This window comes from Symphalangus syndactylus, chromosome 21, assembly GCF_028878055.3.
Source record: "Symphalangus syndactylus isolate Jambi chromosome 21, NHGRI_mSymSyn1-v2.1_pri, whole genome shotgun sequence".
In the NCBI taxonomy this organism is placed as follows: Eukaryota; Metazoa; Chordata; class Mammalia; order Primates; family Hylobatidae; genus Symphalangus; species Symphalangus syndactylus.
In genome coordinates, this window is record NC_072443.2 from 25,202,710 (window position 1) to 25,216,044 (window position 13,335).

The following is a 13,335-nucleotide window of genomic DNA, read 5'->3' on the forward strand; positions in this document are numbered from 1 at the left end:
TATGACAAACGAAGAAACATTTGCTTAGGAAAATCTACTACAACTAGGTTAAAAAAAAAAAGTGAAAATCAGTGGTTCTAACCAGGGCAATTAGGCAAGAAAAGGAAATAAAAGGCAGCCAAATTGGAAAAGAAGTAAAACTATATCTGTCTACAGATGACATGAGCTTGTATCTAGGAAAGCCTAACCTAAGGAATCCACTTTAAAACTATTTGAACTAATAAACAAGTTCAGCAGGGTTGCAGGATATAAAACTGATATACAAAAATCAGTTGTATGCCTGTATGATAGCAATGAACAATCCAAAAATGAACATAAGAAAACAAGTATGTATGCAAAAGCATCAAAAAGATTAAAATCCTTAGGAATAAACATAAGTCTCCCAAAATGCAAAATATACTCTGAGAACCAAAAAATTATTTTAAAAAATAAAGACCTAAATAAATTGAAAAACTTCCCATATTTATAGACTGGAATATTTAACACTGTTGAGATGGCATTATCTCCAAACTGATTTACACATTCAATGCAATTTTATCAGAATACATGCTGACTTCTTTGTAGAAACTGATAACCTTACTATAAAATTTATGTGGAATTGCAAGGGACCTAGAATAGCCAAAGTAATTTTTAAAAACAACAAAGATGGTGAACTCATGCCTAATTTCAAAATATACTACAAAGCAAAGACTACAGAACTGGCACATGAATAGACATATAAATCAATGGAATACAATTGAGAGTCCAGAAATCATGTGTCATGGTCAAGTGATTTTCAGCAAGAGTGCTAATATCACTCAGTGGAAAAGAAGAGCCTTTTCAACAAATGGTGCTGGGAGAACCGGATAGCCACATGCAAAATAATAAATTTAGATCCTTACATCATATACAAAAAAAAATCAACTCGAAATAGATGAAAAACTTAAATGTACACACCAAAACTATAAAACTCTTAGAAAGAAATACAGGAATAAATCTTTATGACCTCAGGTTCAGCAATGGATTCTTAGTTATGACACCAAAGCCTCAAAAAAATAGATAAATTGGACTTTGTCAAAATAAAAAACTTTTGTGCATGAAAGATACCATCAAGAAAGTGAAAAACAACCCACAGAATGGGATAAAATATTTTCAAATCATTTATCTGATAAGGGATTTATAGCCAGAATAAATAAATTACAGCTCAATAATAAAAAGACAACGTAATTTAAAAATGGGCAAAGTTCTGAACAGACATTTTTCAAAGGAAGATATACAAATGTAAATAAGCATATGAAAAGTTGAATGTTATTAATCATTAGGGAAATGTAAATCAAAATCACAATGAGCCATCATTTCAAACCTATAAGAATGGTTATACTTTTTTAAAGGAAAACAGTGCTGGCAAAGATGTGACTAAATCAGAACCCCTATACACTGCTGGTGGGATATAACACAGTACAGTCACTTTGGAAATTAGTCTGACATTTCCTCATGTAATTATAGAGTTACTGTATGACCCAGAAATTCTACTCCTAGATAAATACCTAAGAGAAATGCAAACAACCCAAATGCCCATTGACTGACAAAATGTGATCTATCCATACACTAAAATATTATTGGACCATAAAAAGGAATAAAGTACTGATACATGTACAACATGGATGAACTTTGAAAATAATATGCAAAGTGAAAGAAGCCAGTCACAAAAGACCATATATTATATGATCTTATTGTATGATATATCCAGAATACACCATTCTGTAAAGACAGAAAGTAGATTAGCGTTTACTTAGGCCTGGGAAGAGGGGGAAGGGAGATAAAAGGATAAAAGGATGATAGCTAAAGGGTCACATGTTTCTTTTTGAGGTGATAAAAATTTTCTTAAACTGACTGTGGTGATTTGGTATATCTGTGAATATACTAAAAAGCCACAGCATTAGGAGATATACCTAATGCTAAATGACGAGTTAATGGGTGCAGGAAATCAACATGGCACATGGATACATATGTAACAAACCGGCACATTGTGCACATGTACCCTAAAACCTAAAGTAGAATTTAAAAAAATAATAATAATAAAGAAAGAAAGAAAGAAAGAAAGAAAGAAAGAAAGAAAGAAAGAAAGAAAGAAAGAAAGAAAAAAGCCACTTAATTTTGTAGTATGAATGGGTAAATTGTATAATATATGAATTACATCCCAATAAAAGCTGTAAAAAAATGCAATTCCCTCTGGAAAGGGAATGCATCCTTAATCCAATGGCTTTTCAATTAGGAGCTATCTGACAAGAAGGTTCAACGAACTAACTTGGAATAACAGGATTCAGAATGGTTACAAGTTCTGAAGCATTTGCACAGAAAGGAGAAACCTAGATAGGACGCTGTAGGCAGAAGAGAGAAGAGCAAAATCAGCATGACCTCCAGGCAAAGAGGTACTAAGGAAGGTAAAATTCCATCACTGATAAATACTGCATACTTCACTACTTGGCCTGTAACTAAACAGTTCAGAATTCCCATCCTTGTCAAATAAGGATATTATAGCCTTTAGTAACTTCTGAAGAGAGCTTTCTATTTTGAGAAGATAACTAATGTACAAATGGCCTCTCTTCTGGCAGAAATAACCTGCCCTGGAAACTAGTGGTGGAACGGAAAATGTTATAATATTCTGAAGAAAATGCCAGCATTTAACCTGTCTTTAATCCTTCTACTAGATCTCCAGCTGTGTCTTATCTAAAACTTAGGAATCCAGAAATCCAGCATGGAATTATCTTTTTTTAGTGTAATATATTTTCCTTTCAGAATTGTGGAGCCCAAAGCATATGGAATAGTCTATTTTGGTGCAATAAGGCAAGAAAAAGAAATATAAGGTATAGAAATTGCTAAGTAATATAACTATATTTGTAGATGAAATAATTATCTATGTAGAAAGCCCTAAGGAACATACCCAAAAAAACTACTAGAACTGGTAAGTGAGTTCAGAAAAGTTGCAGGATAAAAGGCCAATATACAAAAATCAGTTGTATTTCTATATACTAGCAAGGAATAATCAGAAATTACATTTTTAAAATATCACTAACAATAGCATGAAAAAATGTGAAATCCTTATAAATAAATCTGATAAAAGATATGCAAGATCCATACACTAAACAAAACATTGGTTATATGTTCCTTCCATTCAATCAATAACATTGTCATTTATTTGGGATCTACAATGGCCCTAGAACTCTTAGCCAAATTCACTAAAACCTTTAAATATATTTTATATTATTATCATTCCCATTTCAAGGGTGAAGAAACTAAGATTTTAACAAATTGAATAATATTCCTAAAAACAAAGAGCCAATAAACTTGTATCTCAGACTCAGATTTGCATAGCCCTGTGGCTCAAATATTGCATGCGACATACGTACGCTAAAAAGATTATTTGTTGTCTATTTGAAATTGAAATTTAACTGGGTGTCCTGCATTTTTATTTGCTAAATCTGGTAACTATATGTATCAGTCAAGTATGGGCTGTGGATGGCTTCACTCCTTAGGACTCTAAACTTGCATAGTAGGTTTTAAACAAATGAAACTATACCCAGCGTTTAGGTCCTGAGACCTTCCATAGGCTGTTTCCCACTCTGATTCACTGGAAAATGCCAACTCATTCTTCAAAATCCAGGTTAACTAACTTCTATCACCCTAGGCATGGACGGCCATTCCCACTTGTGTCCTTCCCACATATACACTTTGTACATACCTTTACTATTGCACACTCTACAGTGTTTTAATTATTGTGGTTAATATTATACCTGGTAGAATCAGTATAAATAAGATTTCACGTGTAAATTAACAAATGAATAAATGAATGAATAAAAATCAGAAAACATCCCTGAAAGAAACTGAAGATGACCTAAATAAATGGAGGGATATATCATGTTCATAGATCAGAAGACTCAATATAGGTTGAACATCCTTAATCCAAAAATCCAAAATGCTCCAAAATATGAAACTTTCTGAGTGCCAGCATGATACCACAAGTGGCAAATTCCACACCTGACCTCTTTTGATGGGTGACAGTCAAAATGCAGGCACACTAGACAAGAGTACCCAAGGGAAAAAAGACTATCCCAGCTCCCTTCAGCTGTGTTATATCTTTTTTGCCCACGTCCAGATTACTCCACCAGGCCATAAAATGGCATCCATGGAGCCCAGACACATGAACAACAGTAATAAATAAAGTATGTTGTACAATAACCTTTAATCAAAACACAGAATTGTAGAGAGAAACTAGAAGCCTGCCATTGTTTGTTGTTACTGTTGTTTAACAGCTGAGGCAGGTATTCTGGTGATGCCACTGTTCTGCTTAGTACCCTGAACACATTCTTCTTCACTGTATTAACAGTATAGCATATTTTTTACTGTGAAGTACTGATATGTAAATAAGTGTAAGAAAATGATTGCTTTTTGGTAGCATGTAAATTCAGAGTCAGGAACGATGATGATGCCAAACAACTACAGACTGTCCACGTGGGTGCCTGAAATAGTGACACCTTTGCTTTCTGATGGTTAAATGTACAAAAACTTATTTCGTGCACAAAATTATCAAAAATATGGTATAAAATTACTTCAGATAAGTGTATAAGGTGTATATGAAACATAACTGAATTCTGTGTATAGATTTCAGTCTCATTCTCAAGATATCTCATGTCTATGCAAATATTTACAAATCCAAGAAAATCTGAAACTCACAACACTTCTGGTCCCAAGCATTTTGGATGAGAAATAGTCAATCTGTATTGTTAAGATGGCAGTTCTCCCCAAATTGATCTATAGAATGAAACACAATCCCAATCAAAATTTCAGCAGCACTTTTGTAAAAATTGGTAAGCTGATTCTTTCATATGGAATATAAAAGGCTGCATAACCAAACAAATTTGAAAAAAAAACAGAAGTTGGAGGACTTGCACTACCTGATTCAAGACCTATAATAAAGCTTACAGTAAATAAGACACTATGGTATTGGCATAAAAATAGACAAATAAGTGGAACAGAATGAAGAGGGCAGAAATAGATCCACCATATATAAACATTGATTTTCAACGAAGGTGCAAAGACAAGAAAGGATAATCTTTTTTCAACAAATGGTATTGGAACAATTACCTATGCATATAAAAACATTAACTTTGATCCATATGTCATAATCAAAAATTAAAGAAGATTACAGTTTTAAATCTAGAACCTAAATACTGTAAAAATTCTACAGGAAAAGACTGAGAAAGAAAAAACTTTGTGATCTTGGGTTAAGCAAACTAAGATCAAAAACTAAAAGGATAGTCCCCCAAAAAGCCTGATAAATTTGACTTTATCAAATGTTAAAACTTCTGCTCCTTAAAATACATCATGAAGAAAATAGAAAAGACAAGCTACAGATTGCAAGAAAAATGTATGCAAAGTATATGTTTGACAAAGAACTTACATTTAGAACACATTAAGAACTATTACAACTCAATAATAGAAAAGCAACCCATTTTTTAATGGGCAAAATATTCAAATAGACTCCTCACTAAAAAAAGATATATAAATGACAGATAATTGTGTAAAAAAATGTGCTCAAAATTGTTAGTCATAATTGGTTAGGAAAATGCAAATTAAAACCACAATAAGATATACATCCACTGGAACAGCTGAAGTTAAAAAAGACCAACTATACCAAGTGTTGAGAGGATGTGAAGAAAATGGAATCCTACTACACTGTTGGTGATACAGTCATATTGGAAAACTTGACAATTTACTGGAAAGTTAAATATATACCTATCATGTGACCCAGACGTTCCACTATTATTACTCAATAGAAATGAAAATATGTTCACAGAAAAACTTGTACTCAAATAACCATAATTTCTTTCCCTGTAATCAGTAATAACTAAAAACAACCCAAATATCCCATATGGTGGTATATCCGTAATATAGAATACTACCCAACAATAAAAGCTAACAAACTATTGATACACAAAAAAATGCATAAATTTCAAAATAATTACACTGAGTAAAAGAAACCAGACCAAAAAAAGAGTATATACCAAAGAGTATATTCCATTTATATATAAAAGTAGAGAAAATGCAAACTAATGCATAGTGATAGAAAGCAAATTCATGGTTGCCTCAGTATTGGGGTAAGGAGAGGTAGTGAGGGAGGTGGGCATTATAAATGGTCATGAAGAAATGTTTAAGAGTGATTGATAGGTTTATTATCTTAACTATAATGATGGTTTCAAGGGTAAATTTGTCAAAACTAATGAAATGGTATACTTTAAATATATGCAGGCTATATTTCATTAAAATATACCTCAATAAAGCTATATTTTAAAAAGTCCAACAACGAATATTTTTTTAAAAAAAGAGGGGCATCCTAGTATGCTGTTTAATTTTACAAAACATTAGGTTAAATATAGTTGTGTCTTGCTTAGAAACAATTTTCAAATTTGTTACAACAACTAGCAATTGATACCAAATTCTCTATGAAGGAAAAATTGAGCAAACCATTAGACTGAATTAGCTTGGTAGAAAGAGCTAAGATCCTTAGTTGGATATTGAATAACTCCCTCCCTCTAAATTGCAAACATTTGGTGTTAAGGGCATAATACAAATTATCTCTTCAAAATCAAGCAAGACCTATGTTGAAATACTCATTTCTCTCAATTTTTAAAAACATAACAAATGAAATATTTATTCTTTACCATGACAGTAACAGCTATCTCAGCTATAATCTTGATGTGGTGTGCCAACCATTTTAGCTGTATAAGATCCCTTTTCAAGGATCCTACTTGTACCATCTGTATTTTAAAATCAATTATTCTAGGAATGCTTTATGTTCATTTTTGTCAGCTTCTTTTTCGACAGTATCTCTTCAATTTATAAAAACAAGAGCAAAGCAATCAAAAGGTATGACCAAATCCCTTACATGATTGGTTATTTCCTCTTCACTATTTAATCAGTTCCCAAAATACCAAGATATTCTTATTTTAAAATAATATAAAGTACGGTGAGACCCCATCTCTACTAAAAATACAAAAAAAAAAAAAAAAAAAAAAACTAGCCGGGCGTGGTGGCACGTGCCTGTAATCCCAGCTACTTGGGAGGCTAAGGCAGGAGAATCACTTGAACCCAGGAGGTGGAGGGTGCAGTGAGCCAAGATCATGCCACTGCACTCCAGCCTGGGCGACAGAATGAGAGTATGTCCCAAAAAATAGTAATAATAAATAATAATAATAATAATAATATAAAGTAAAAATCCAGGTGGTAGAAATCGAATCTTGATAAATTATTAACTGTCATTCTCATTCACCTTCAGTTCCTTTATTCTCTCCCCACTGTCTTTGGAATTTTCCATTTCTGGCATATGGCCTATACTCAAAATGCCAGGTCTGTGGATCTCCATTTAAAAAGTAAAAGGAAAGCTTATTGCATAGTAATGTTTGATAGCTCCCAAATACAATCAAGAAATAGAAATACACTCATAACAAAGAGCTGCCAATATAATACACTGTACTACTTTAACAAAAATATCAAATAAATATGTGTAATAGCTGGTATTATATTAAATTTTTATTGTGTTTTTAAAACTTTGATGAGAAGGGAAGAAGGGAAGGACAGGAAGAGGAAAATAAAGAAGATAAAGTAGCAGCTCAGACAGAAGGTTCATATAATCCAGTGCCTGGAAAATTCGAGCTCAATAAACATTTGTTGAATTAATTAATGAATAAATGCATGAATTTAAAAGCCTCATTTTACAATCACTTCATCAACTGTCTTCACCTTGTTTACTAACATCACATCCATATTGCGGCTTTCTATTGGTTCTTGAGCAGTAAAAAGCAAAGTTTGGGAATCCTTCAAATGTCTAAGGGACATACTAAGGTCAGTTAAGCAATGTTAGTAAATATATGAGAAACAGAATTGACTTACATAAAAAGTATGAGATCAAGAATACTGTTTAATTAAAGACAAAATAAAATGTGAGAGTTTGAGAAATGCCATCATTTTAGATGTGAAAATTTTATGTGTACCAACTAGAGAGCAACCTGCGTGAATCTGCAGAATATCTAAACTATAAAATATAAACATTATATTTGTATATATAATAACTATTAATAAATAGGCAAGCAGGTGAGTATACTTTGGTAAAGCTATTTTGTGTGTATACTTAGGCATTTACTGTAATGAAGAAGTAAAAATTAAAATTAATGTAGCCCAAAACATAAACTGGTATTGTGCTTAAAAAGATTTAAGACATTTCCTCCCTGAATATGTTAATGAAATTAATGAAAGAAATCTTATTGTGACTGCCCTCATGTGAAAAAAGTTTCTCACATTAACGCACCAAAAGCTACAAACTCAAATCATGAAAGTGTTCTTCCTTTGGTTAAGTGCATGTCATTATTAAATGATACTATTGCCTTAACTGGAGGGCACTGGAAAAAAAAAAAACCTCCTCTCTTAATGTAAACTGTTCTTTGAAGTTACATTAACACTATATTCTTAGCAGTAGAAAGGTTAGTTTTGGCTCAGTCCCGTCTAAATTATCATAAATTTTGATTTACAATGTTACCTAACAAATGATTAAACTATGTTTGAATTTCATTATGGAGCTGAAGGATTTGGATGTTTGCTTACCTCGGACTTTAAAATACTTCACATGATTTGCCACAGCCTCTGCAACACTTTCATCTGGGCAGATTTTTACTCCATTAGGAAACAGAATAGATCTCCGCCTTCTGAGTAACCACTGTCTTTCAGTTTCTCTGCGGTCCAGAGGCTGTTTCTTTTTGGTAGCTAGAGAAAGGTCTGTTGATTCTTCAGGCAGGAGAAAAGAAACTGCACTCTTGGGTTCTTGGATCTCCTCTAAAGATAAGTAGGTTTGTGCTACAGAGTGAAAGTATAGTCAAGTCTTCGATAATGAAGATACAGTACAAAAAGTAACAACTAAAGGAAAACTGACACTTGTGCTACATTAAGATATAGAAGCCAGTGCCCAAATCATAGGCAGGCATGCATATCTAAGGAAAAGAGGAGTGAGGCAGTCCATCTTTTTCCATTTAACTCCCACTCTTTTCATTCAAGATTGTTATCAAAATCAAGTAAATGCACATCCAATTTCAACACAATAAATAAAAGTATGGTTTAAGCCAGAAATTACTAATGAGGGAAAACCAAAATTATTGGAGACATTTTAAAATGGTTTAAATGAAGCAATATCAAAGATTAATAAAGTAGCATTTGGTTCCATTTGTTACAGCAATCACATCAAATAATGCTATTTTTGAAGAGCATATACTACAGATATGGAAAGATAAAAACAAATGTAGATTTTTAAATACCTGTTAATGATGGAAAGTCTCCTTCTATCAGGATAAATATCAAAATACCCAGAGAAATCTTCCCAAAAAGAGGAAACATAATCATTTGGGCCAAAACCAAAGGAATGAGGACAGAACCCTTGAGTGTCCAAATCCTTGAAACTTCCAATAACAAAGAGTTACAGGAAAGACCTAACGTTTAAAAGTCTATGTTTGAGAATGAACAACCACTTCAAAACCATTATAAATTTGCATAAAGAAAAATGGTTGTCCTTTCAAAGTAGTTCTCACTTCTTTTCTGAAATAACCAGCATGCTATAAAAGCTGGTGAGATAAGCTAATTAGAACAGATGGAGAGAGACAATTTCTTTATTCTAATCTACCTAAGCTCTTTACTAACACTCTCCTTGCCTTTAACAAGCAGTCCACTAAGAATAATGTGTTTCACATATAATTCACTGATTTTTCCAACTTTTCTGAATCCGTTAGTTGAACCTGATAGATTCACGTTTTCTGGGTTTTCCTAGGGACTAAGATGTATAAGCATAAAATGTCCAGACTGACTATATCTACCTATTTCAATAATACAGAGCTACATACAAAACAAATTTAGCTTTTGTAATGAAACTATTCTCTTGCAAATTTCCTTCCTTGATAGAAAAATCATTTACTTTGTCTCCTTCCTCACCTATAAAATGGAATAGAAATAGTAAAGTCATGGTAGAGCTAATGTGAGGATTAAATTAACTAACTAACTAATTCAATCTTCACATTGCTTAGAATAGTGCCCGGAACATATTAAGCACTTAATATAAATGATAGCTGTGCAATAACTTTGTTGTTTAATTTGCCATTAAATGTGAGGCCCAGAGTGTTTATCTATATGAGGAACTCTTAACCAAGAAAAGATTTTCTCTGCAGATGAAATTATCTATATTAGAATAGTTTTTTAAATCAAATAAACCTAGTAGAAAGCAATTCATCAGAATCCCTGTGGAAGCTAGGATTTACTATCAAATAGCAATGAAATTATATTTTATTTCATGTTATCTCTGGGAAAATTATCTGAAAAAAAGTGTATTGTAAAGATCTAAACCACATTTCTCTTGAGAATCCTTGACTAATTGTGTTAGCTAAATCACCCTCAATGTTATTTTATGCTTTAGGAAAAGCTCAAGTATATTTTTTCAATACAGCCTCAAATAAACCACATTTTCAGCCTTTATAAAAGGTAATAAACCTAAATGACCATTAAATACATTTGCATACTTGCATTTGCAAAATACTGCTAAGTTTATAAGAAACTTATATGCCAAATTTATTGTATGAGTAAGAGAAAAAAGCCGAAAATTTCATTAGCTGAGTCAAAGTTTAATCTTAAGAAAAGCTTCATATTGACAATTCAGAACATGGGACAACTCTTAGGTAACAAATATTAGTTGGAAATTATTCTTTTTGATGGCCTTGACCAAAAAGCTAAAAAAACTTCTGAGAATCATAGTAATCTAGAAAGAGTCCTGTTTTTAGATTGAGAAAACCTGGACTCAAATCCTGGTTTTATCACTTAATATTTGATTTTGGTAAATAACCTAAGCTCTTTGAGCCAGTTTACTCACCAAAGAAATTACATGTGATAATCTCTACCTGTATCACAGGGTCGGTGTTAAGAATTAAGAGACATGAAAGTTCTCTGTAAACTACTGCATTTGTATTACTAGTAAACTTTGTAAACAGTAATTGTTTTGTATTACAAGTGTTCACAGAATCCAAAGGTGTTTCAAGCTTTGAAATTCTATTTTGTTCAAGCTCCAAAATAAATTTTCCATTAACTTATATTTCAAATAGAGAATTCACATAAAAACTTCTAAAACATTATATTATGTTCTATAAAATATAGTTGGTATAATTTCAGAAACCTGTACTTTAAAAAAAGAAATATAAGAAATTAGATGGGTTCATCTGTTTCTAAATATGGTCATCATTTTACAAATTCAATTTAACTTGACATTTATTTGTAACTTTTAACTGCATCATTCTTAGAATAACTGTATCTATGATACAAAGCCGGTGATGCCCGCTATAAGTTTGTGTCATAGGAATCCAAAAGCAAGAGTAACTCCAACTAGAAAAAAGCAAGGGGGTCGGGGGGAAACAGGGGGTGGGTATTTCAGCTGTGCCTTCAATGGCCTACTTGGCATTTCAGTATTTTGGTGGGCAGAAGTAAGGATTGTTAGTGGGAAGAACTAACAGTTAGGAGAAATCCCTGGTCGTGATCAGTAAGGTGGAAATGTATACTGTTTATAAAGAAAATAGGAAGATATTTGCTAGAGCAGGCAGGATAGGAGCATACAGCAAATAGGTTGGGAATGAAGGCTGAAAAGTTGAGACTGATTATGGAATATCTTCAAAGTTTTAGCAAGAATTTTGGATTTTTACCTACAGATGAAACATTATCTCTCTAATGTTTAATTACTCAAAAAAATATATTCTTTGAGTTTTTATTTAAGGAGATTCTTTTTAGGTAATATTTTAAAATCTCATAGGATGGTCCTTGAACCTTTTTATGCTTCAAGAAATGTCCCAGAATCACAAGCATATGAGCAACTAAACATAAAACTCTGTGCTTCAGAGACAACAAATACAGATTCCTTCATCTAAACTTAATTACAAATCAGTCAAGGATCATTTATTGACTCAACAAAATTTTCTGAGTGTTTACTATATGCTACTAAGATACTTAATGCCGGAAATGGAAAAATGCTTCCAGTCTTTGAGGAGCTTACAGTCTAACGAGAAAAACGTGTATACAAATAATATAAAACAGTAATTAGAGAAGTATATACAAATTGCTATAGGGGAGCAGGAGGGGGAATGAACTATTGTTTGAGTAGTTGTAGGGGTGGTAACATTTACGTTCAATTTTGAAAAAATAAAGTTCACAAGAAGTGGTGAAAAGGTATGGAGGTACAATGTCACAACCCCCACTCCACACAACTATCTATAGTCTTGGGTTCAAAGTGATATTCACACTCATGGGACAACAGTCCAAAACGTGGCTCCAGACCTACTTTGTAGAAAAATATGGCACAGAAAACAGTGTTATAATAATAATTTCAAGTAAAGTACATCTTCGTCTGTAGTCTTTATAGGAGCCCTGATTTTTCCAGCCCCCAAGAAGGATGCACTAAGTTGTAACAGAAGAGACCACCTGGGTGGGAGCAGGCCACAGAAGCAGACAGAAGCCTCATGAACACACAGAACTGTGCCTCTTAACAACGCATGGGCAAAGTTTCCAAATTTCCACAAAGGACAAGCTTAGTTACAAGAGACTGCAGAGGGAAGTATCTAAATGCATGAACAAATAATTTTATACAACTGCAAAAGTAGAGGACAATGGAAAGATGAGAACAGGACATAGGCTGGAACAAGATTAAGGATGGGCTCTATATGCCAAGTCTAAACCTATTTTTCCTCTTGGCATAAAAGAAGTTGATTTCAAAAGATATTAAACTTTTTTAAACTCCTAATTAGGTGATTGGATATGATTTAAATAACTTCTTTTTTTAATATCCCAAGAGCTGTGAAATCAAAATAATATTATCTTCTCTAGGAAGGCCTGCTTTGTTCACTAACAACCCTCTCTCTACCTCTCTACCTCCTCACTAACATACACACACACACACACACACACCCTTCTAGGCTGAGCTCCCTCCTGCATTCCCAAAGAAACTCTATGGTTGTTCTTACCAGAAAATATTTAAAATGTCCACATGTCCATAAATGACTCAGGAACAAATATCATTCATTTTTTGTGCCTAGCAAAATGCCTGCTAGTAGTAGATGCTAAAATAATTTCCCTGAACTGAAATTACACTCAAATAAACTATATGCTTATTAAAATATGAAGAAAAATTAATATAAGCATCAATTTCATAATATACACAGAGCAGCATACAACTGGAAATTTATTTCTAACAGTAGCTCAAGTTTCTTAAGGAAAAAAATTACACCTCAA

General features: G+C 32.7%; 1 protein-coding gene across 1 annotated transcript in view; it reads right to left on the reverse strand.

Annotated features, from left to right (window-relative positions):
• IMPG2 (interphotoreceptor matrix proteoglycan 2) overlaps positions 1 to 9,426 on the reverse strand; it is a 101,048-nt gene extending 91,622 nt beyond the window's left edge. The window contains exons 1-2 of the mRNA XM_055259840.2: positions 9,342 to 9,426; positions 8,638 to 8,886 (exon numbers count right to left, since the gene is read on the reverse strand). Coding sequence (XP_055115815.2) covers positions 8,638 to 8,886; positions 9,342 to 9,426 — 334 coding nt within the window. The remainder of the gene's footprint in view (positions 1 to 8,637; positions 8,887 to 9,341) is intronic.
• Positions 9,427 to 13,335: the final 3,909 nt, after the last annotated feature.